A 25,353-nucleotide genomic window follows, 5' to 3' on the forward strand; every position below is an offset into this window, starting at 1 on the left:
GCGAATACCTGATGTAATGAACCAAGCACTTTTTCCAATAAAAACCTCTTTTCGAAGTAATTCATGAAGATGACTAACGTTACGGAAATAACAGGTTAAATAAACGTAAATAAAAAGTTTGTCGGACAAACTGCCGTCCCTAGGTAAATTGTAAGTCATGCGAATTTACTATTGGCAGCCCAGGAAACCTGACAGACCTAAAGTCAATAAACCTGCATTTGACATGCGGTTTTGTGACATTCAATTCACAGTATCTGAATGAAGTTCAGCGTCACGGTCCTTAGACATGCTAAGAGGACGAGACATTTTGGGACTGTGCAGCTTCGTTTTATCGTTATGATGGCATATCACCATTTAACGTTATTGGACAATGCATACCAGAATTTAGCTAGCTAGCTGAGGACGAGACATTTTGGGACTGTGCAGCTTCGTTTTATCGTTATGATGGCATATCACCATTTAACGTTATTGGACAATGCATACCAGAATTTAGCTAGCTAGCTTAACGGTATCTTTCGCCCTGCATGGCTTCTTGAGAAAGTTTATTTTGTTGCTCTAGCTAGTTGGCTAGCTGTCTTTGTGGTGTCGTATTGACTTCTGTTTGTACACGTTCACCTGTGCTAATGTCGGTTTTCTGAAAATTAGCCGGCTTGCTAACACTGGCTCATTTACAGAAATGTTGATTAATGTGCGTTGTCCTTTATAAACAAAATAAAATGAAAATGAAAGTATACATTTACAAGCAAAATACTGAAACGTGCATGTATTTAACGTTAATCCCAGTAACTGCCAATATAAAATTAACAGGGTAGCTACGCTTTCAAAATTAATAATCGACGTTTCAACCTATCGCCGATTTGATTGACATATACAAAAAAAACAAAGACACTCACAGCTGTCACACTAACGTTACCTCAATAAATTCATACTTAGCTAGCACGGAGGTCTAGAAACGAAAGCTAAACGGTATAGCAGGCTACCTTCCCTATATGATCTTTATTCCGGGGAAACAGCAGTATCTAACCTTTACACATCACATAACGTTACTGTAGCAGCTAAACCACAGCACGGATGGGTTAACAGCCTCCCTAACTCGACATGCAAGTATGTAACGTTAGCGTTAAAGCTGTCAATTTGTAATTTTTAAAAGGTTGTCGACGTATGACATTGATATTGGACGGTAAAGTACCAGAATATCCAAAATTTGACACATCACGTATTTCATTGGTGCACCGACTTCCGTATCACGTGTTTTATGTTTGCACTTTGAAAGCCAATGGGTTGTCACACTCATGCTTAGGTATCCAATGAAAACCCGTGACCTCAGAAGCAGGGAGTGAAAGCTATGCTAGGTGGTTCAGTTTTCTGCTCTAAAATATCGTCGTGAGCAAACGCAAAATACGTTAAAATACGAGGTTTACCAACTTGAAACCGGACAATTGCTTTGTAAGTAATTTAACGTTATATCGGTTTCACTGTAGGTCATATATGTAGCAGACAATGCTTACTTATGTTCAGTTGTCAGAGGCCTAGGTGGTGCGAGCTGTGCAGTGGTCTGATGGCGTGTTAACGATCAGTGTTAGGAGGAAAACACGAAGTGGAGTCTGCTGGAATAGTACAGCAAGATCCCACCATGTTCTACTGTATGCTTTCATGTTAATGCATGCAAGTGATATCTAATTATATAATGCTATAATATACACTAGTGTAACCATAAAAAATAGAGTATAATCACAGGGGGCATTTTACTGGATTGAGAAGCCTACTTTTAACACATGAAATACACCACCTTGGTGATAACACATACGTACATCATTTTACTTGAGTAACAATTACAAGGCAGGACTTTTATTTGGCCATTAATTCACTTTTACCTAAATAAAAAACATGAAAGGTGCCCTAAGCAGTTGGGTGTACGATGCCCAGGAGGTCAAGTACCAGTCCACATTCTGTACTTGGTCCGCATGGGGACTTGAACCAGCAACCCTTTGGTTCCCAAACCAAGTCCTACAGACTAAGCTACTGCTACCCCCAACAGTCAAAAAATGTAGCAATTGATTTGGTGAATTAATTTAGCATGGCAAGCCGTTTTATCATTAATAGCTAGAATAGGTATTGCAAATATCCATTCAGTTCTTCCGAGTCAAAAAGAACATTTCAGATATCACAATGACATTCTTCCTATCCAGAATGAACATTTTAAATATTTGGAATAGAGTTCTTACTATAGTCCCAATTTTAATTTCCGATATCCACAATGTAATTTTCAATATCTAAAATGCATTTTAAATATATTTAAATAGTACAAATGTAATTACAGATATTCACAATTGACATTATGACTATTAAAAATGTAATTTTTTTCAGATATCTACAATTAGAATTATGACTACAAACAATGCAATGCAGATATCCACAAATGTACTGTTGGGGGAAAAAAATCTATTTGGATATCTAAAATTTAGGCAAATAGCAATGTTGACTGTTGACATATTGGTGCTAATACCATATGATATACCTTTATCAAACGCCTACCGTCTCCTGACATCTATGCAGCAGCTGAGTGACTCCTGGCACCCTGTGGCAACCAGGGGTATGGAGCTAGAACAGTCTCAATAAAGATAAATGCACACACTACATTCACACATGCACACACAGGATTCATACATGCACACACATGATTCATAAATACACACACAGGATACACAAATGCACACAAAATTCACAAATACACACAAAATTTAAAAAGCACAGAAGATTCACAAATGCATACAAAATTCACAAATGCACACAAAATTCATAAATGCACACACAATTCATAAATGCAAACAAAATTTACAAATGCACACAAAATTCATAAATGCACACACAATTCAGAAATGCAAACAAAATTTACAAATGCACACAAGATTCAGAAATGCACAGGACAAGATTCAGAAATGTATTTCTGATGCACACACAAATATATCTTGATTTACAAACTGCTTGCGGTCTGTGGACTTCTTTGCATTTGTGTGTGAATTTTGAGACTCCCCTGACGTGGCTCAACTCACAAATGCATTTTTTTAAACAGGGAATGATCTGCAACCAGATATCTCCCTTGATTTAGCCAATCACAAGAACGCACCCCACATGACATACGTCACGATTTGGGAGGTGCCTATGGCCTGAGCCCGTCCACCATTTCGGCATACCTACACTATCGGTAACCAGGGGCAACCATAGACTGTATAGGGGGCAACAGTGTGAATGCTGCATTTCAAAACACTTGAAGAAATGGATGTGGAACTGTGAACTGGGCTGTTTAATTTGTTTTGTTGAGATGGAGAAAGTGAATCAGCGTCAGTCTGCTTGCAGGAGGAGAATATTCTGTCGGCAACTTTGGCTGCAATGTGCAAAGGTAGGTAACGTTACTACCGTTTTCTCTTATTTATCCCATGTCAATGAATTAAAAACTTTTCAAACATTCATGTTTGTACTTTGTAGTTGTCATAACACTTACCGGTAAGGATAATTGCATTAATTAATCTAAATTACATTAAACTTACAGTAGCTAACAGTTTACATTAGCTTGTAGTTTACTGCATGTAACATTAGCTCATTGTCCAGTAGCTTCTAGCTTTCAAACAAATGCGGTGCAAAATATGATCAGCAACTACAACAAGGTAAACACTACCAGCTAATGAAGGTTGCCACAGGTAATATGATATGCAGTAAACTGTAAGTGAGAAAGGTTAAATAGTACTGTAAACGCACAAGCTACAAGGCTACAACCAACATAAGAGCTAGGTGTAGCTAAGTGTGTTAAATGATCAACAGTCAGTTAAGACCATAAACTACACCACTACACATTTACATGAAGTACCTTCATGTTACAGTATGCTAAAATATACTTGTGATACAATTCTAATCTTACCAGGACAGTTTGGATAACTACTGGACTAACCTAAAGCTTTCTCTTTCTGTCTGCAGCCTGGAAGCAACACCATAATCGGCAGCTGAGTCTGATCGTCGCTTCGTGTTGAATATACTTGTGTACAGTATATAGTCATGTTTGAATAAATGTTATAAAAAAGATACACGTTTCGTTAATGTCTTTTAAGAGCTTGTATACCTAACTAGTTATTAAAACAGGTAACATCTGAGTATAATTATTCAGCTAGAAGTTTCCTGTCTCCAGGTCACAATTTGATGGAAAGATAGACATTGAAAAACTGTTAACATTATATATATACACACAAAAGACACAGACAAATCAGTTAATTTGATGCATTTATTTTTTGAATAGCAATCTCTAATATAGCAAATAATCTATTCAACATCTTTTGCTTTCCCTCTCCTCCTCATCTCTCCCTTCTGGTGATGGTAGTGCAGCCTCCGTTTGTTCCTTAGTCCCTGTTAAAAGACAGCAGCAAATACAAGACAAATGTTTACCGTTATGAATTCACATGGGAAACTACTTATACATTTTAGCTTTCATTTAATGTTGCTAGTGAAGTAAACAAGGTGCAACTTTACTTCCCATCCTGCAGCTACAACTGATAAACACACATTTCTAAGTCACTGCTAACGTCACGCATATACAGTAACCGCTTATAAAAAGAGATGAAAATGCCACCGGACATTAAACTTTACAAACACAAATGGCACAAAAAACAGCGACCCAGCTAACAGCCTTGTGTTAAATGATTAGCATGGGTGTGTTCACTTATGCTTAGCAGGCAAGGCCACAACGTTAGCTAGGTGCACTTTATGGCTTTAAGAGCCGACAACATAAACACATTTTAAGAGAACTTACCCGAATGAATATGCAGAGAACACACTCCCATCGACTGGGAGATTAGGTCAAAAGTAAAGTCCTTTCTTCTAATTGCAGCCACCAGATAAATCCGACGTCTCTAGAATAAAGACCTCCACAACCAACATAAACAATGAACGTGAGCAGTTCAAAATGGAGGAAGGGGGATCTCTGGGGGCGGGGCGCTGTGCCGTGACAACACCTCCTCATTCTCAATTGGCTAATAAGTAAACAATCCCCCACGTGGGGTGCGTTCTTGTGATTGGCTAAAACAAGGGAGATATCTGATTGGTTGCAGATCATTCCCTGTTTAAAAAAATGCATTTGTGAGTTGAGCCATGTCAGGGGAGTCTCAAAATTCACACACAAATGCAAAAGAAGTTTACAGACCGCAAGCAGTTTGTAAATCAAGATATATTTGTGTATGCATCAGAAATACATTTCTGAATCTTGTCCTGTGCATTTCTGAATCTTGTGTGCATTTGTAAATTTTGTTTGCATTTCTGAATTGTGTGTGCATTTATGAATTTTGTGTGCATTTGTAAATTTTGTTTGCATTTATGAATTTTGTGTGCATTTGTGAATTTTGTATGCATTTGTGAATCTTCTGTGCTTTATAAATTTTGTGTGTGTATTTGTGAATTTTGTGTGCATTTGTGTATCCTGTGTGTATTTATGAATCATGTGTGTGCATGTATGAATCCTGTGTGTGCATGTGTGAATGTAGTGTGTGCATTTATCTTTATTGAGACTGTTCTAGCTCCATACAGGGGCACTCTGGCAGCTTTTGGCATTTACTGACTGGCCAAATCCTAGCCTATTGAAGTAATTCAATAAAATGAATGGAAAAACAAAAAAGTAGAGCTTTAAAAAAATCCTAAAAACCACTTATGGCAGCTGACCTGTAGCCTAAATGACAACAAACCATGCATGCATGTCACAAGTGTGACAGGTAACTGATCATGCTTTATGCTTTTCACTTTACTCAACCCATAAGCATATGTGTAAGGATTCAATGGGTTTTATCATTTATTCGATGTATAACATTTTCAAAAACTCACATTTTATGGGCATTCGTGTTAGCGTTTACCATCGGGCCCGACTTCAGTTCAGGAGCAATAGTATCTTCCGATCCTGACCGAGGGAACTCCTCTCCGGGTTTTGCCAACGCCCACACCTTCAGACGTTGTGATTGGTTTTCTGTTTTGGTCAGGCGATGGTGCGGGGTGTGTGGGCGGTGCTTCGGATGGTGTCCTGCGAGGGAGCCGCTGTGCTGAAATCAAACGTACCTGGCGCTGGAAGAGTTGCTACACCGCGACACGGATCTATTTACACACCTATTACTTACTGCTGCAGAGCTATATCAAGGTAAGGTAGCACTCTATAGGTTTCTAAAAACAGCTTCAAGTCATGGTTTGAGGTTTTAAAGAAGGCGAAGCCAGAGATAAGCCTGTTGTTGACCCTAAGCTGAGGAATGATGTTTGTCTGTGCTATTGATAGCTCAGCTCTACTGACTGTCTCTTTGGTTAGTAAGGAAACAATAGTCATGCCAAATTATACTTTACAAAGTCTTGCACTTCATGTGGCTTTGCGTATTGGTTAAAGTACAAACTTTCAAAATAGCAACGGAAAGCCTGAGGATATTCTCTTCAACAACTTAAGCAAGCTGCACTTAATGCTATAAAAAAAAGCTAGTAAGCCGTAGGCTTTTTGGTCAAGTACTACCTACCGTGTTCAGAATGTCATATTAAAAGTGCACAGCTTCTGTTTGGAAGTGAATACGCACTGGGCCTAACTGTTGTTTGCCTGCTCCTCTTCCTGTGCCCTGCAGTGAGGTGAGACCGTCTGCAGTCAGAATGCCCAAGATAACCACAGATCACCTGGACGAGAAGCAGGTACAGCTGCTGTCCGAGATGTGCATCCTCATCGACGAGAACGACCACAAGATTGGAGCGGACACGAAGAAAAACTGCCACCTCAACTCCAACATTGACAACGGTACCTGTCTGTCTAGTAGTTGAACTGTACACACCTGTCTCGCCTCTAGTAGCTTAAACATAAATTGTTTGCTCGTTTCACCAGGTTTATTACACAGAGCTTTCAGCGTGTTCATTTTCAACAGTGAGGAGAAGCTGCTCTTACAACAGAGGTCTGATGCCAAAATCACTTTTCCAGGTCAGTGACAAATCATCATCATCAGTTTAACCAATATCCTAAATCCCTTGTGATCCACCGCGATACACGAGGTATATCTCACTTTCCTTAAATTGCATCGCTCCTCCACTTGCCTCCCTTCCTTGCGTCTTAGTCCGTCCCACCTAGGAAGCACGGGAGTGACGCGAGGAAATCATGGGAGGGGGGAGGAAACGAGAAAATGTGTTTTTAGAGGGGTGAGACGTCCTGCACGGCTTCAGGGAAGGCTGCTCTCGTGTATCCTCGCTTATAGCTCCTCTGTGGTCCCTCCTCAATCCTCCCTCCTAGTTGAAGACATAAGAGCTTTAGGATGGCCTTCACGAAGGAGGGACAGAGCAACTGTTCAGCCGAGGATCGAGGAGCTATCAAATAAGGGATGTGAGATGGTGTCACACGTAGCATAGCAAGTGAACAAAACACTTCCGGCATTGGCACTGTGTTTAACCATCCCCTGCGTCCGTGTGTGTGTGCCCAGGCTGTTTCACAAACACATGTTGCAGTCACCCTTTACACACAGAGAGTGAGCTGGAGGAGAAGGAAGCAATAGGAGTGAGGAGAGCTGCTCAGAGGAGACTCAAAGCTGAACTGGGTATCCCTATGGAACAGGTATTGTGTGTGTGTGTGTGTGTGTGTGTGTGTGTGTGTGTGTGTGTGTGTGTGTGTGTGTGTGTGTGTGTGTGTGTGTGTGTGTGTGTGTGTGTGTGTGTGTGTGTGTGTGTGTGTGTGTGTGTGTGTGTGTGTGTGTGTGTGTGTGTGTGTGTGTGTGTGTGTGTGTGTGTGTGTGTGTTGAAGTCCCGGCTTCTGCACTTAATGGAGGATTATTGAGGATTGGGGAGAATCTTTTCTTGCGTCTGATCTCCTCTGCCTTCCTGTTGCTCCACAGGTGACACCAGATGAGATGACGTACCTGACAAGGATCCACTACAAGGCCCAGTCAGACGGTGTGTGGGGAGAACATGAGATTGACTACATCCTCTTCATGCAGAAGGTAGCGCTGTACTCTGTTGGACTTACAGCTGAGTTACATTAGGATTTGGGATGTATCTGGCCCCGGTTTGTGCCTCTTAAGCTTGCATTATGGTTCTGCGTTGGATCTACCTAGTAATGTAACTACACGCCGAGGCAACGCAGACCGCTGTGATTGGTCTGCTTGGCTGGGCTTGGTAGCGTCGCATTTCCTCTACTGATTTCTGGGTTCTCGGGAGAGGGTTAACTTTTTTCATGCTACAGCTTTCCGCGGTCAGAAAGCACAGGGGAGACACTTTGTTTCTCCGTCTGCTCTGCCGGAGTCAGTACTCACTCCGAAGCTAATCCCTGTCACTCTCTCCCTCGCTCTAACACACTCCCCACGCACACACACCGGCTCTGCTATTCTCTTAAAGAGATACGCTAGAACGACGCAGACACACCAGCGCACAAGTACAAATCCTCACAACAGCGGAGGCCACTTACGTAGGCTACAGCGTAGACTCTGCATAGAGCCTACGCTACTACATACTACTATAAATCAGCCTTTATTGTTTTATCACTACATTCAAGTCATAGAGATAGGCACCAGTTTTTCTGAAAAATGAATACCCGGCAATCTGTGAAAAACTCTTTACAAGGATCTTTAACCTTCTTCTCAAGTTGCTACTTTATTTCCTATCTGGGTAACCAGACATAATATCTCCTTGCTGGTTTTATACAACACAAAAAAATATAAACTTGTTATTTTGGTTCACCCTTATACAAATACCATCTACATTTGGCTGTGGATACCTTACATTATGGACAATAACATCTTTTTTTTTATTTTATTTTTTTTATGTTTCTCCGAAGGACGTGGAGTTGAATCCAGACCCCAATGAGATTAAAAGCCACTGCTATGTGAGCAAGGAGGAGATGAAGGAGATGTTAGAGAAGGCCAAGCGCAAAGAACTGGAGATCACACCCTGGTTCAGTCTCATTGCAGAGACCTTCCTGTTCCAGTGGTGGGACAACCTGCAGAACCTCAAGCAGTTCATGGATCACAACAATATCCACCGCATGTAACCAAAACCAGGATTGGGCTCTACCTTCAGTCATTTCAAACTAAAGGTTTAAGGTTAAGCTGCTAGAGACCCCTGACACTCTGAGGTGCATTCATCTACACGAGTTAATGCAAGGAGGGCTGTTAGGGTGACTCCCAGTATTTATGTAGTATTAAGAAAACATATACATCAGGTAGTCTGATAAGATGCACACTAAAGACATTCAACATCTTATTTTATTAGGAAGAAAAATGCAATCTTGTTATTAACAACTTAATGAAGAGAATAGCCTATTTTTATATAAAAACATAAAGTGCCTGAGTACAGGTCACTAGGTTAAGAAGAATAGTGTCTCCAAGTACTGAGGTGATGTCACAACTACTGTCAATTTTGTATATTGTCGACAATATCAGTGAACAAGCTTTGTCTTTGCACTCTTTTACACAATAAAGTGTTGTCATTGGAAACTTAAAGAAACTTTATTCGTCACATACACACAGTACAATGTAGTGAAATTGAATCACTGCATTTAACCCATCTTAAGTATTAGGATGCAGAGGACAGCTATACATACAGCATCTGGGGAGCAACTTGGGGTTCAGTGTCTTGCTCAGCCACACTTTGACATGTGGACGGAGGAGCCTGGGATCAAACCGCCAATATTGTGGGTGAGGGGCGACCACTCTACCTCTGAGCTTCAAGCCACCCTGGCAGTAGACGGCTGTATTTTGCATTGGATGGCTCTGATTTGGAAAGTCAGGAAGACCCGTATGATTAAATCATTTTATCCCCCATTTAAGTTAGCAGAATGCTAAACTGGAAGTAGCGGGCGAAAGTTTATGGGCCCCATAGTCAAGAAGGATAAGGGTAATTAGAGGAGATTGCACACGTCATATCATTGGGGTACAACACAGGCGCAGTAAAATCTGGTCTGCTCTTGCCAAAAGGCTCAATAGCTGGCGCACTCTTCAGTTACAATGTTGCAGGCTTAATATTACAGGGGCATCACTGTAGGAAATAGTTGAGTAAGGCAACCAGCTGCAAAGTATTTTTTGAATATATTTAAGGGACAATGTGTGCCAATTTAGGTTAAGAAGTTTGCACAAAGTGTTACCTTAAGTTCAAAAACGTAATACTGTTTAGATCTACAGATGAACTTGTGAATACTTGCATTTTTTTTTTTCCAAGAGAACCTTTCTTTTACCTACAAATGTTTTGTTACCTCACTTCACTGCACATTAGTTGAGTATATCAACTCAGAGTTCAGGATTAGGCTCAGAGTTTATTAAAGGTCTCATATGGTTCAAGTGAGATTTCAATGTTTTTTCAACACAAAAGCCCTTTTAACACAATGAGTTACATTTATATCTAAATAAAAACCAAAATACAAGTTAGAACCTGAAAATGAGCATGGGAGCACTATGGGACCTCTAAAGTTGTACCCATTAGGCCACTGCAGCTTTCTACAACTTCACATTATCAAACAAATAAAAAATAAAAAAACAATCACATTGTATCTTTTGTAAATTCATATGCTGCAGTTATCCCAATGACCACAAGTAAAGTTAACTTTTGGTCATTTCTGTTAGGTACACACTGTTGGTAGATATAATATACAAAGGGCAGTAGACATTTTCTTTTTTTTTTTAAAAAGGTGTTAAATTAAGGTCAAGTTCAATTTGTATTTATTAAGATGTTTTATTAGCAAGCTTATGTTGATAAGGCACATTGCCCATTTCTATCTGAGCACTAAAGCGGATATATGAGACATAATTTTTTACAGCTTGTCTTGTACAACCATATAAAAACAATTAAAAAAATAATAAACACTTGCACTAAACATGCATAGATTTCAATAAGCAGTACTGTATAGTTTCTATGGTGAAAGCATGTTTAATACTCGTGTGCATATATATATATATATATATATAAACAGAGATTAAGTCAACAGCCATATCATTGGAATAGAAACGTGTTAGTCCTTGTCCAGGGAACTACCCAACGGTGTCTTTGAAGGGAAAATAACCAAAAGTAACTGGCACAATGGTAGACCACAGTAAAACATACACAAGTGATAAGACTGGCACAAAACAAGCACATCTGACACTACTACAATGAGACTTTCTAGTTATTTCAAGATTACGGATTTATACTTAAGGTATAAATAGCTCTGAGTTTACTGGATTTATTACCCACACACAGAATTTAGTATTTCATTGAGTAAAACATTACTATAGGTAAGTGCATAGGAAAGCATGTGCGTCAAACATTAATGCAAATAAATTATCTGTGCCAAAACAGCAACAACGCTACTTGGCTACATGTACATAATTATGCTTCCTCCATTATGCTTTCACTGAGGATGTAAACCTCATATATGGGGTAGAGCTGTCTGTCTTCTTCTGTAATACTATTCAAATATAATTTTTTTGATATTCAAATAATAGTTGAATATTTATGCTCAAACGCAGCCTGTTATAAATATGTACTACGCTACTCAGGCTTATGCATTGTCAATGCCGCTATAAGCATGTGGTTGTTGTTACACGTTCTGTCCACTAGAGGGACCGCCAACATTAGCCTGGCCTTGAAGGGGAGCTACGTCATGGCGCATTACATTTCTGGCACACCGCTCGGTTTACATTCATTTCCCACCGCGAGCACACAGTGACAAACACATATCAACAGAGAACTCTGTAATGAAACACTATATAAGAAGTGTAGTGAAGCGGCTCTGTTGTAAAGGCTAACAATGCCCGGTTAGCACAATGACATTATGTTAGTAAGCGCAGCCGAAACCAATTTTCATAAACTAAGTAACAATATGAGTCACCTCACCGTTTATTGGTGCCATGATTAAAAGATCATCTTTGTTATCTTGTGTAAAAGTCTTTTACATAACTATTGTAACTTCATGTTGGCATAAAAATAAACTGCACACTCCTATGATGCATTAAAAGAAAAAACTAGCAGAAGCAGTGCAGTGTTACTGCAATGACAATTATTTTGATTTACTGTATCTTGTTTCAGTTAGTACTACAGAAACAACGAATGCTTCCTTGTTTATCTCGAATACTTAAAAAAAAAAAAAAAAAACTATTATTAAAAGTGCAATTCCCTGCCTATCAAATTTATCTATCAAAAATGATGGATGGAATGATTACTTTGTTTATTTTCAGGTTGCAGTAGCACTAAATAAAAGCTAAAATGAGCACACATCAATATTAATATTGTTGGCATAGTGTGGAGTGCTTACTTTTGCTGTATTGTGTGTGGTTTGGGTGGCTATCTTTGACTAAGCTGCATGCTGGTAGGAAGGACATTTGTCTAATTGAGTGATGAGATTATGCTGGGATCTGCTTTATATATGCAGGAGATGAAATTAGGTCTACTGTATGTCTGGTTTCCTCCTTGTAGTATCAGATGGTCCCCGCAGGGTTTGGTACAGGGTTTGGTGCAGAGTTTGCTGCGGGAATGGATGTGGGTGGACTCAGCTTCATTGTAGTGTAAAAGTCCACCAGCTGACCTGGTACTTCTGCCAACACACTCTTTGCCAGTGCTTCTTGAGGACCCTGCAGTACGAAAGACAGAGTTTAAAAAGCACAGTGCAGTGAACAGTGAAGAGATGTTTTAATATAATTAGCATGTGATAATTATCACAGCTGATTTAATTAGGCGAAGGGGAGCGTGAATGAGAAGTAGAAAGTCATACAGATGAAGAGTTTAAAAGGAAAAGTCCACACTTGCACTTTATTTTGAGAGTATTTTTGTCGGGATGCCACCTTTCTCTCACTTATTTTGGAAGCCTCCAGAGGAGTTGCTTATACTTGTTGCATTAACAGATGGAGGGAGCAACAACAGTGACAGCATTTGCAATTACAACAGCAATATTGTTTCGTCATTTCCTCATTTCCTCTTAGTTTAGGACTGTTGGCCAGTGATTGACTGAATAGGGTGTACTACAGCATAGTTGAACAGCTGTTGAGTTTGTGCCTGGTGCTCATTGAGGCTTGCAACATTTTGATTACAACCCAGCCATACAAACAATATTGATTGTGTGATAAGGCCTTAAATCCAATAACTCACACCACAACCTGAAATATACTGCTAATGGTGAAAATATGATGCTCTTACTGTAGCTGTGCTGCAAATATATTAACATTATGTTTGTCTATTAGAAACTAAAAACTGAAAATTGTATCACAAACTGATCTGTGTTTGTGATCTAGAGGGGACTTTTCCCTTTAATATAAACAAGAATGTTTCTGAGATCAGTCACAGTACTTCAGATCCTCAAACAGAAGGTACAGAATGTATTGTACTCTCTCTCACACACACAGCACTGACGATGGATCTTTAGCAAAACAGAGTTGGAAAAGTTGAAAGGAAAAAAGAAATGAGGATAGCACTACATGCTTCATGCAGTGAAGCAGTTATTGATATAGGCCAAGCAAAGGCTAGGGTGGTGGTGGGGTTTATGACTGAAATATTTGGGGTACCCCTATGAAGGACTGGGATCACGGGGAGGCTTCAGTTTGAATAAACTGAAGAAGGAGGCCACTTGCTGAGGTAACTCGGCCAATACGCTTTGGGCAAGAGCCTGGCTGGGCGCCTGAAAAGAAATAAATACACAAGTAAGCTAAGTGAGATTTACTAGGTTGACAGGCTGGGAACCCCTGGGTTTGGGCATGTATACTGGTTATTGGGTGGGTGGACACTACTATAGTTTGTTTGGATTTGTAATTTTGAAGCCAGTTAAACTGAAAATGACGGCATGAAATGCTTAGAAAAAAGGTTTGAAATGCATGCAATTTTTTAAAGAAATGAGCTAGCTTATGAAAAAAAAAAAAAAAAAAAAAAAAAAGTGTTTTCACTGGGACTTACATTTTGGAACTGCCTGAATGGCACAAACTGGACAATGTCTCGCATGGCAGTCTCGCCAGTCTGAGAGCGCAGACGTCCACTGTCTCCATCCAGGAACTCCATGGCACTGAAGTCCGCCCCCCCTACTCCAACAATGATGATGGACATGGGGAGACGAGAGGCGTTGACGATGGCACTGCGTGTATCATCCATGTCGGTGATCACTCCGTCAGTGATGATCAGCAGAACGAAGTATTGCTTCGGGAAGATAGCGGACAATGGTAGTAGATCATTAATTAAATGGCTGAAGGGTTTGCAAGATTTAAGGACCCAAATGCTTCTTACATTGTAGTCCGACATGATCAAGGTGTACTCGATTTCAAATCAAATCCAAATGTATTTGTTAGTTTCTTTCCATCCAATTCATTTAAGCCTAATTACTAACTAGCCACTGTCCATGGGTGGTATTCACCTGTTGTTAAGCAATGACATGCATGGAAGGCAAAGAGGCGAGTTGTACCAGAGCGAATATTTCAGACTATTATGACCATAATTTCATTCAACACAGGCATTACTTAACACTTTGAAGAAGTTATTATACCGGAAATCAAGGGGTTCACAGAGTTCCACGCATATCCAGCTAGTGTCAAGCATACAACTCAAGGCAGTGCCTCTCAGGGCATCCTAATGTAATACCTATGAGCCTGGCTTCTGAAAATAGCTTGAACAGGCAATCATTATGTTATAATTCTAAAACTCCTGTTGCTCTGGATCAAGCTATTATTGAATCATGTTGTTCCATTGTGAAAATAATGCACAAATATTAAAGGGAAAGGAGTACTGAAAGGCTCCTTTCCCCATCCTGCTCAATGTTGCACAACCACATGAGAGCCAACAGTCATAACTGGTGATGGCTGAACACACAAACACTCACCGATGCAGTGGTCTGCTGGATTGCTTGCTTAGCAAAGCAAGCTACGTGGTTGATGATAGGGGAGAAGTTGGTAGGACCGTAGAGTTTGACCTGGGGCAGACACACTCTGTAGGCCTCCACCACACCTTGAATGCCTAGAACACACATACACACATGTATAAACACACTACAAACAGTGTACTGCTGCATATTAAGCTGCCTATGGTCACTAGATAATATGCGTTTCATCGGTCTAAATTTACAGTGCAAAGATTTGTAAACATACCTGTACAAAATGGATTTGCTGGGTTGAAATTCAGGGGAAACTCATGGGAAACCTGTTAAGCAAAACACAATACCCTTATATATCAGTTCCTGTGCTAAACTATCAATTTACTTTTCAATCTGATCCATGCAAACAGCAGCCTTAACTTTTGCATGCATTTTTAGTTTCATATTTACATGTAAGTGTTACCTGCCACGTGGGAGGGATTTGGGCTCCAAAGCCAAAGGCAGGAAACATCTTGTCACTACACAGGAGGCACAGAAAACACTGGTACATAAGTGGCAGAATATATTTTTTAAACAATATTTTTTTATTAATTTTCTTTGCAAATACAATTGTCAACAACCTTTCCTGAAGATTGCTAAGAGTTTCTTAGACATTCCTGCAGGTGGCGCGAGAAGGATATTTTGAAATAAATACATGAATTTAGGCAAGATGTTCATTTTTAATAGATTTTAAATGATCAGTCTCCCCGTGTTGGTCCAAAAAGTGCCACAGAACACACCAAAGAGACAAGACGTAATATGCCTCCATAACAGCAGGCGGCGCTAATCTGTATTGTTGCCCAAAAAATGAAAACCGGCAGCTGATTGGACGAACGCATCACATGGGTTTGTTTTCTCCGGAAATTCAAAGCCAGACTGTCACGGCGGCCGTTCAGAATACAATATCATATTGTACTAAAATAGTTCACTGAAACATGTTTCTGAAAACATTTTAAGCGAGAAATAGGCAACAAAGGTCAGTTTAAAAGATTTTCGTCAGATTTTGAGAGACTCTTGTTACCCTCATTCCGCTCGCCATTCCCGGGTGAGTCCCGACTGCCCTGCTGCCTACTGAACATGTCAGGTTGGCCAAAATGAACGCCGATAGAGCCCCTAAGACTGACGACGGCACGGGACACACCAAACAGACTCGAGTCACTGACCTGGCCAGACGGTCCAATGGCCGTTTTTTCATCATCATTATTACTTCATAGTTTGTTGGTGCTCTAGTTTCTAAACAAGGTGTTATTTTGATGCCCAAATATGTCAAATTAGATGAGAGCTTGAAAGTAAATAAGTATTGGTTCATATATTGTCTTTAATTTCTATTAAGCAGCATTAGTAATGATTTTGAAGCATTAACTTTATATCAGGAGATACTACCAATTAGATCTGCTGGTATGGATGCGTTTAATTGTTTTAAGAATACAATTATGTCGTCAGCTAAAAAAGCTATTCTATGATCTCTGTTGCCAATTGTAATCCCCTGTATTCGCTTATTAGATCTCATTGCTATTGCTAGTGGTTCAATAGCTTGTATGAACAGAAGTGGTGATTGAGGTGAACCTTGGGGGCAACCTCTTGTAACAATGAAGGGCTCAGACACCACTTAATTTGTCAGAACCTCAGCTATTAGGGTTGAGATGTAATAGTTTGATCCACTTAAGGAAAGTATTTCCAAAACCAAATCGAGCTATAACGTCAAAGATATAAGTCCACTCAACCCTTATATTTTGTCAATTAAATGCAAACCATCCCAGCCATAGCTGGCACAAAGAAATGCAAGCTAAGCTGCCAATAGGTTGATACTCTCACCGTCACAGTTGTTCTGCTGTATTTATTCTTATTCTTTATTTTATAAAAGGACAACACACATTAATCAACATTTCTGTAAATGTGCCAGTGTTAGCCAGCTGGCTAATTTTCAACTGTAGTCCTTTGGCCAGATAATTTTAGACCAGAGCAACAGAAAAAAGCAAGACATTAGGACAGGTTATTTCATTAATGCTTCTGTCATCATGGCATCTCAGACAATTAGGCAAAGATCTGTATACAACTAATGGGAACTTTGATGATGGGTTATTTCTTCAAAATATTTGGAAGTTAGCACTAATTTGCATTAGTATATTACATAGTATTACAAATAATAATACTATGATAATTCTGTCTGAAGTTTTGAATGTACAAGACTGCGTTTTATGTGTCATACATACCTGTCATAGTCCTGGATGACATTGCCAACAGACCAGATAGCAGAAAGGTATTCGTTAACGCCCTGAGGACTAATGTAATGCAGAGACTGAGGAGACTTGGGATCCCCGTTGGAGCCTGTGAAGTCAATAGCCACCTGACATTCAGCGAGCCAGCAGACACAAAGGACTGATTAGTGACCCAGGAATACATATGAATAACAAAAAGAGGCATTAATAGAGAAGCCAAAACTTACAGTGAAGTTGATTTGACAGCCTCCCATAATATAATCCAGGAAGGTATACTCCTTCACCACCTAAAAGATAAAACATTTGTTTTATAGAAGTGTATTGGAGCACATGTAATCTCAAATCCAAACGGCTAATTGAAGTCCCTGACAAACCAAGCCGACGGCCAGGAACTAGAGGCGACGAAGGCTGACAGTGGCGTCGGCCCTCGTCATCTTTGTCAAAAATTAGCACTGGAATACACTGCACAGACTACAGCCGACGGCCAAGTACCACGTACGTTCTGTGCCTGTGGTAGAGGAAATAACTCTCCACACCAGCAGGCGGCGGTAACTGGATAAAAACGTTGCTATGATACCCACAACAAACAGCATTTGCTTGATCAGCAGCAGAACCAAACAGAGCCTACGGTCCCTCTGCTTCACACCCTGCCGGGAAGAGAGCTGACACTGGGAGATGGCTAACCGGACTGTCCCTCTCCCAGCCTGACATCCAATCCTGTCCAAGGATTAATTGCACAAGTTAGCACATTCAACATCCAAAAAAAAAAAAAAAAAACAGTACTATACCTCGCAGAGCTTCACGCTCACAACACCAGAGTTCTTGTAGCCTTTCTTCTTCTGTTTCTTTTTACTGTTGATACATTCAAACTCTGCCTGAGGACAAAACACAACAGCATAGGTGTCAATGCCAGAAGACCTTATAACTAAAGTAGTGTGTTGTACATTTTGCTTGGAACTAGTCGGTGCTCTAACGCTAGACTAATTCACTATGACTAGTAGGTTCTGACCATCACCAAGATTATTAGAAACAACATTTGAAATGTTAGTTATTACATCCAAACAATGTAAACACACATAAATACATACATACATACATACATAGGGTTATGTTTTTAGATTTGCAATCCTAACTCTAACCCCCTAACCCTAACCCCCACATACATACATACATACATACATACATACATACCGGAGAGGTTCGTGATGCTTGTTTGAAGCGTGTCATTGTTGTCTCAAAGGATCCAATAAGATCATGTGAGCCATCGTTGTCATAATCATAACACTCAACCTGGAAACAGGTAAAAACAAAAAGTGATGTGGCAAATAAGAAAACTGTTTTACAAAGAGAATACAAATATCAATCAATCGATTGTATTTTTCACATGAAATGGTACGAGGAACAATTCCAGTGAAATGTAATCCCATCAGCTGCTTCAACTAAAGGGTCCGTTCACCAAAACTAGAAAAAAAAATTATGCAACAGTGTTCACAGCGAGATCTATGCATTATCCAAAGTAACTGGGACACTTCAAAATTCCATTCGCCTCCATTGTATTGGGCTGGAAGCAGATCCTAAAAAAAACTGGGAAAATAAAACCAAAACTATCTGCAAAGCAGTGGGAAAAGGTTTTTTGGAATTTGTGCAAGCTGACCCTTTGAGTTAAAAACTTGGGACTGGAGACGTAGAAAACAGAAGAAACAAAAACATGCAGAAGTGATATTCCAAACATAACGGTTTGTCCTACTAGATAAAAGCTGGTAGCAAAATGACTACAAGAAGAATGTGTAGTTTCAGACATGCGTTCTGTGTCAGGATTAAGTTGGATGAAGAAAACTCCAGAGGACCAGAGACCTTACTCTGGCTTTTTCCATTCACACACTTCACCCATTAAGTGATGGTAAGATGATAAAAAAGACAAACACTGTAACACGCTGGTAACTCACTTGTACTGTATAGTTGAAAACAGCTTCCTTCCTGACATGCTTGCTTCAGAAGTTAAAAAACATACATATCATCAAGCTAGTACTAAATACACTACAATCATGTTTTAAAATATCTGAAAGGGTCAACATAATCGGGCTCTGAAAACTATTTACACCTTCAAGAAAGGTTGTATTACTGTATGTCATGCCCATGTAAACACATAGTACCACTGAATGCAATTCCCGAAGAAAGCGTCAGAAACACATTCCAGATGTGCACGTAGTTACAGTTAGAAAAAAAGTATTAAGGGTACTTTTATAGGTGTGTCCATGTCTCCTCCACAGAGAGACTGCAGGGGAATTCGAAAGGGTTTCCATGTTGGATTCAAGTTGTTGTTCACCACCTGAGGACAGAATTAAGGAAAATTATACAGGTGCAGACTACCCCATCAACAACAAATTCATATGGAACTTAAGCACATTCTTAATTTGGTCATCCTTTTTGCAGTCAAAATTAATGTCAACTTGCTTTTAAATTTGTTAATTCATTTTTACTATCAAAACGGGGAGAAAAAGAGATTAGCGGGCATTACTTTCCCCCGGTGAATGTTTGTTTGATCGTTCAGGACAATATAAATCTGTGGTTCTGGAGTTGTGTAGCAGGCTGCCGTCTGGATTAGTGTGACCATCTGCCTGATGCAACACGGACGTTGCTGCTTTGTGCAAATATGCTTTGAATTTTATTGATTTGATTGGCTGTTCTCTAATTCAATCACACCCGTAAATGTGATTTGTGTGCTCCCTCATTCTAAATAACATCAGATTTAACATTCAATCGTAAAAATCAATTGGTCCCAGGGGGTCTGTCAGTGCAGCTGCTGAGTGAGGGCACAGGAAGACGGCTACAGTCGTCTTCTGTTCCGCTGGGCACTTATTCCAACACAGATGTGAGTTTTTTGTTCACACAAACAGTTATGAGTGAAAACCAAAATGTGTCATTAAGTTATAAAAGAAAAGAAATTAAAGGTTAATATAACAATACTTGTATAAGAATTGTAACTTTCTTTCCATCGCTGTTACACAGCCATTAGCAGCAATGGGATTTGCATTAGGGTTTACCTCGGTCCTGTGAGCCAGCTGCCATCCAGTCGCTGTCTGCTTGTAGAATTCCAGGTAAGGGTCGGACTTCCCAAAGAAATCCTGTAAATGAAAAACTCCAATAAGTAAAATGCACCCGAATATTTATAAATGAATGACAGCATTTAATATTTAAACAAACAATCACCCGTACCTTGTTATCTAGTTTCCTTGCTTCAACTTCAAAATTTGCCACTCGGTTATCTTTTATTTCTTCTGCACTAATCTAGCAGAAGAATAGAAGAGAAAATAAATAGAGAGAAAAACTACAACACTGCAACATTTCTCTTTAGTTCTCTCTGCCACTCACTGTGATGGTCCCTTTTCCTGCAGGGGAATTGTTCTTCAAGACAAGTGGCCGGGTCAGTTTTTTACTGGACACAACCTGAAACAAAGTACAAAAGCAAGCAGTTAAAGAAGCAGCAGCCGCAGCGAAAGCAGCGGGTGAGTACAACGCAGCAGCCTCCTGACCACGAGGCAAACATCCATAAAGCCAGGCAGAACAAACATATGGGGTCAGATTACACTGAGATCGCCTACACAGCAAATACTTATCAGGGATGATAACTCGTGATCTGTAACAATAGTATGTTATTACAGCACAGGATCTGTCCTGCACCTGTCTGACTGACTCCACTGTGATGTCAGTTTATAATAAATCGTTATACTGCTGGGAAATGGGAACCAAACATAAACCAAAACTAAAAGTAAGGAATTGAAACATTTAGCACACCACAGAGCCAAACACCCACAAGTGGATGTATCTATTGTCTTTAGAAGCTAAAAGACGCCCTTGTATGAACATGTATTGTGTCCTTCTGTAAGAAGACAGAAAGCCTTACCTGGCCCAAGGTGCACTCCAGTTGCCCCAGGAAGTCATCGTCACTCAGGTCAATAGTTTTGTTGTCGATGTCATAAATCCCAAACTTCAGTTTCTGCACTATTTCAAAGAAGTAGTCGACAACAAACTTTGTTGCAAACTTTGGGCAGAGGCAATTCTGGACTTTCTCCGTGCGCCCCACCTGTTAGGAAAGGATGGAATGCTTTGTTGTGTTTTTTTTGCAACATGCACCCATTTAAAGAGATCCAGAGGTCTGAACAAAGGTATATAAAGTAGTACGTATTGGCACACATGCACTGATGAAACAGGAAATGGACATGATGTGAATGCTCTTTTACAAAACACTGACTTTTCCATTTGAGGGTTTACAAGGGTTTTCTCTAGCACAAGCAACAGATTACTGTAACTGCCACACCTAGGTAAAGCGTATGTTTAAAATATCCAGTATAACTAGTTTCTTAGAGCAGGGAACACCTTTTTTCCTTTTCAAAATAAATGTTATTTTGGAGGGTCATGACCGAAAGAACGAGATCCAGGGTACAAGCGGCCGAAATGGGTTTCCTCAGGAGGGTGGCTGGCGTCTCCCTTAGAGATAGGGTGAGAAGCTCAGTCATCCGTGAGGAGCTCGGAGTAGAGCCGCTGCTCCTTTGCGTCGAAAGGAGCCAGTTGAGGTGGTTCGGGCATCTGGTAAGGATGCCCCCTGGGCGCCTCCCTAGGGAGGTGTTCCAGGCACGTCCAGCTGGGAGGAGGCCTCGGGGAAGACCCAGGACTAGGTGGAGGGATTATATCTCCAACCTGGCCTGGGAACGCCTCGGGATCCCCCAGTCGGAGCTGGTTAATGTGGCTCTGGAAAGGGAAGTTTGGGGTCCCCTGCTGGAGCTGCTACCCCCGCGACCCGACACCGGATAAGCGGACGAAGATGGATGGATGGATGGATGGATGTTATTTTGGAATATCGACTGATCGCGGTGTTTGACATTCAGACAAAATTAAATGAAACTGATTTTAACAGCTCTATACAAGTCATGAATCCAGATCCAGCCATCCTACCTACCTCATACCACTGGGAATCAGAGCTGCTCATTAACAGGACACACAGCGGGTCGGACTTTGAGCCGATGTCTTTGTCCAGAAGATTCTCACAGGACACGGTCAGCTCCACCTTGGTTACACACTGGGCAGCCATGTCTGTGTGGTAACAAGCTGGGGAAACAAAACAGACAGAGAGGGACTTTACCGTGTGAACATAACGCATTAAAATGCATTCGTTTAGGCTTGTTCGCGGCACAAACTTGATATAACGATGTGAGAATTGTTTAGATGCTGGTCAAGATTTGTTAGAAGGTGGAGGACATAACGTAAGGTTACTTCTGCGAATACAAATGTGTTAAAACTTGCAGTGACGTTACAACTAAAAGGTAAATTACATTAAACATATATTTTTAAAAGATTTTTACCATGCATTCAGGTGCTGGCAACACTAACAATAAGTTGTGACAGACGTACAGTAAATGTCCTGATATCATCTAGGGCTGCTACATACCCGACGTTAATGTGACGTGACGCCACAAACATCAATGTAATTTTAGGATTAGGGTTATTAGGACGTTTAGTATGACTCTAGGTTTAACGTGAGCTATTAACGTTAACGTTACAACACGTAGCTAGCTAGCACAACACAGTGGGGAGTATCGTGGATAATGCGACAACTCAAGCACTATAGCTGGGTCTTCTAGTCGGTGTGAAGGGGAAAAGCTGATGGGTTAACATTAGCTACACTAAAAGAGAAAGTACAATGGCTAGCTAACGTTAACTGGGCTAGAAAATGCTAAAAAAAAAAAAATACATTGGCAAACCACGTTAACTTCCACACACAAGCAGCCGCTGATTTAAATTCAAACTTACCGTTAAAAGTGTTTGGACGCGTTACAGGACTCAAAACTAGAAAATACTTTGTGAGGCGGTGTTAGTAGCTCGAAACGTTAACGTTACACTGTAGCAGTATGGTATCGCCCTTTCAAAAGTATCGCGACTTTGCTTGGCTGCTCTGTCTACTCTGCAGTACCTTGACATGCCAAAATTAAGACCACGCCCACCAAAACGAGATCGTGACGTCTGCTCTACAACTGGGAGGAGGATGATGACGATGATGATGATGATGATGATGATGATGTTGTTGTTGTTGTTTTGACAACCCCGTTTTATCGTGAATTTATAACTCCTAATCTGAAAAATGAATCTTTAATTTATTTACCGGAAGTTGTAGTAAACTATTATCTGCCTGCCACTCTGTTTAATCACGTGAAGTTAGGTCACGAGAGTTTCATTTTTGAAGGGATTACCAGAAGAGTGATCAGCCTACTACTTTTCCCCAGTGGTGTGTGCAACATTAAACAAGTAACGTAAATCACTGTGACCACTGGAAAGCAATATCAAGATCAATATCATGATTTATAAATGCGCTTATCTCAACCATCAGCTTTACACTGCAACAAAAACCTAATGTCAAATTCACAGTATATAAGTGGCAGCAATCGGCAAGTAACTTACTAAGTTACTTGTCAATTTCTGCAACTACAGTATCACTGAATAAATGTTATTTCATATGTATTAAAAAAACTGAGTGAAGTATGTTCATTTTCTTTTGGATGCGCATAAGAAGACAAAGTCCCAAGTCTGTTACAATTTGGTTGTGTGACAAAATTGGTTGTGAAAATACATTCAGTATTTCTTTATTTGCATGACAAGAAGACAGCATCAAACATAAATAAAAAAAACGTTTGACATATTTGACATACAAATATTGAAGTAGAAGCTGGCTATGGTTTTGTAGGTTAAATTTGATTTTTTATTTGTACTTGCATTGCATCTCATATTTACGATAAAATTAAAATATGAATAAAATCAAAGTCCATGACCAAAACATAAACAAAACATAAGAAGAAAAATGTATTAAGCCATTTCCATAACAGTCAGTACATTTTTACGACCTGCTCTTAAGACAGAGTGAACTTCTAGTGTACATCGTTGTAAACATGCGTTTTACCAAATGAAGCTTAGGCTACTGATGATAATCGCTTCCAGGGATTCTCCTTATTTAACATTTCTAGCACCAAATAGTATATCAAATCAATCATATAACAATAAACTTTATTTATAAAGCACTTTTCAAAACAATGTTACAAAGTGGTTAAAGTAGTAAATGGTTGAACCAGGTTTAAAAACCAGGATGTAGGCAAATAAACCAGACCAACCTTCGTTACCTAACTTAAGTAGACATTTTGGGTATCCATACTTTACATATTTTACAGCAGACTTTTTACTTCTACTCCTTACATTTTCACGCAATTATCTGTACTTTCTACTCCTTACATTTTAAAAATAGCCTCCTTACTCCTATTTCAGTTTGGCTTGTTTTCATTCCGGCTTGTCATCGTTCCAAAACACACACACACAAAAAACCTATCCAGATAAATCACGCCATCCGGAGAGAGTGAATTTGATTGTGGTCAGATGAGAAGTATAAACATATACCATTCCGACACCCTATTGGTTTGTACGCGATCCATCGCACCTGCAGACCCGGTGCTAATACGGCACCGGTGCCTCAACGACCGTTATCTACCTATTTAGGTGCCACTTAAATGACTGCGCTTCTCTCTGATGCTCTGAAAACGGACGTTAGAGGGAACTGAAACATCGCCGCAAGGGACGCTAGTTGACAGCAGCTAACGTTAGCCTACCATTAGCTAGCAGCTGGAGTAAACACGGTTAAAATGCTGACAGCTAAACGGTGTTAAAGTGTGTCCGTATTTCACTCAGACGAGTAACTATCGGTAAGCAGGATAAGCGGTGCTTACAGGCCCGGACCAATCAGGGGACCGAATCACTGGAAGATATTGATTGACAGCTGGGGCCCCCTATCGCATTTTCATTACTCGCAACAATCCCAGCAGGACTCGAACTTCTCACATTTACCAACAAAACGTACAGACCGTGCAAAACTTTTCAGATGGCATTTTTTTCGCCTTACATTACTTTTACTTGTATACTTTAAGTAGTTTTGAAACCAGTACTTTTACACTTTTACTTGAGTAAAAAGCTTGAGTTGATACTTCAACTTCTACAGAAGTCTTTTCAAACCCTAGTATCTATACTTCTACTTGAGTAATGAATGCAAATACTTGACACCTCTTGACATTTTAAGTAATACAAAAATTGCTTGTGTCATCTGCATAACAATGGTACTGGAATTTGTGTTTGTTTATAATATGTCCTAGGATGGAGCCTTGGGGAACACCACAGGTCAGATCAGTGATGAGGAGGCATTGTCCATTGCTACGCAGAAACACGTGTCTGATAAGTACAATTTTAAACATTTTAGTGTAGTATACCTCAAGG

At 40.0% G+C, this 25,353-nt stretch overlaps 3 protein-coding genes across 12 annotated transcripts in view; 1 reads left to right on the forward strand and 2 right to left on the reverse strand.

Moving 5' to 3' along the window:
• The window catches only part of LOC114548813 (WD repeat-containing protein 37), a 26,445-nt gene extending 20,539 nt beyond the window's left edge, over positions 1 to 5,906 (reverse strand). The window contains exon 1 of one of the 9 annotated variants that reach the window (XM_028568774.1): positions 5,889 to 5,906. The gene's annotated coding sequence lies outside the window, so the exon portion shown is untranslated. The other 8 variants (XM_028568773.1, XM_028568766.1, XM_028568770.1 and 5 more) reach the window with 8 other exon arrangements.
• On the forward strand, positions 1,317 to 9,470 carry idi1 (isopentenyl-diphosphate delta isomerase 1). Its single transcript, XM_028568776.1, has 7 exons — positions 1,317 to 1,446; positions 6,012 to 6,166; positions 6,630 to 6,796; positions 6,881 to 6,973; positions 7,467 to 7,597; positions 7,875 to 7,979; positions 8,813 to 9,470. The coding sequence occupies exons 2-7, from the start codon at positions 6,015 to 6,017 to the stop codon at positions 9,023 to 9,025; spliced, it is 861 nt and encodes a 286-aa protein (XP_028424577.1). The 5' UTR covers positions 1,317 to 1,446; positions 6,012 to 6,014; the 3' UTR covers positions 9,026 to 9,470.
• On the reverse strand, positions 9,467 to 23,064 carry LOC114548812 (copine-3-like). Of its 2 annotated transcripts, XM_028568765.1 has the most exons (17): positions 22,858 to 23,064; positions 22,007 to 22,155; positions 20,954 to 21,133; positions 20,422 to 20,496; positions 20,266 to 20,337; positions 20,094 to 20,174; positions 19,289 to 19,378; positions 18,241 to 18,339; positions 17,838 to 17,924; positions 17,277 to 17,336; positions 17,044 to 17,177; positions 15,255 to 15,309; positions 15,066 to 15,117; positions 14,801 to 14,934; positions 13,888 to 14,124; positions 13,503 to 13,615; positions 12,488 to 12,575 (listed from the first exon to the last, which is right to left on the reverse strand). In XM_028568765.1, exons 2-16 carry the CDS (start codon positions 22,136 to 22,138, stop codon positions 13,505 to 13,507), a joined length of 1,599 nt encoding a protein of 532 aa, XP_028424566.1. In that variant the 5' UTR covers positions 22,139 to 22,155; positions 22,858 to 23,064; the 3' UTR covers positions 12,488 to 12,575; positions 13,503 to 13,504. The 2 variants fall into 2 exon arrangements, with proteins under 2 accessions (XP_028424565.1, XP_028424566.1); XM_028568764.1 differs by lacking the exon at positions 13,503 to 13,615 and having other exon boundaries at positions 9,467 to 12,575; positions 22,858 to 23,063.
• Between the last annotated feature and the right edge of the window lie 2,289 nt (positions 23,065 to 25,353).

This window comes from Perca flavescens, chromosome 22, assembly GCF_004354835.1.
Source record: "Perca flavescens isolate YP-PL-M2 chromosome 22, PFLA_1.0, whole genome shotgun sequence".
Classification (NCBI taxonomy): Eukaryota; Metazoa; Chordata; class Actinopteri; order Perciformes; family Percidae; genus Perca; species Perca flavescens.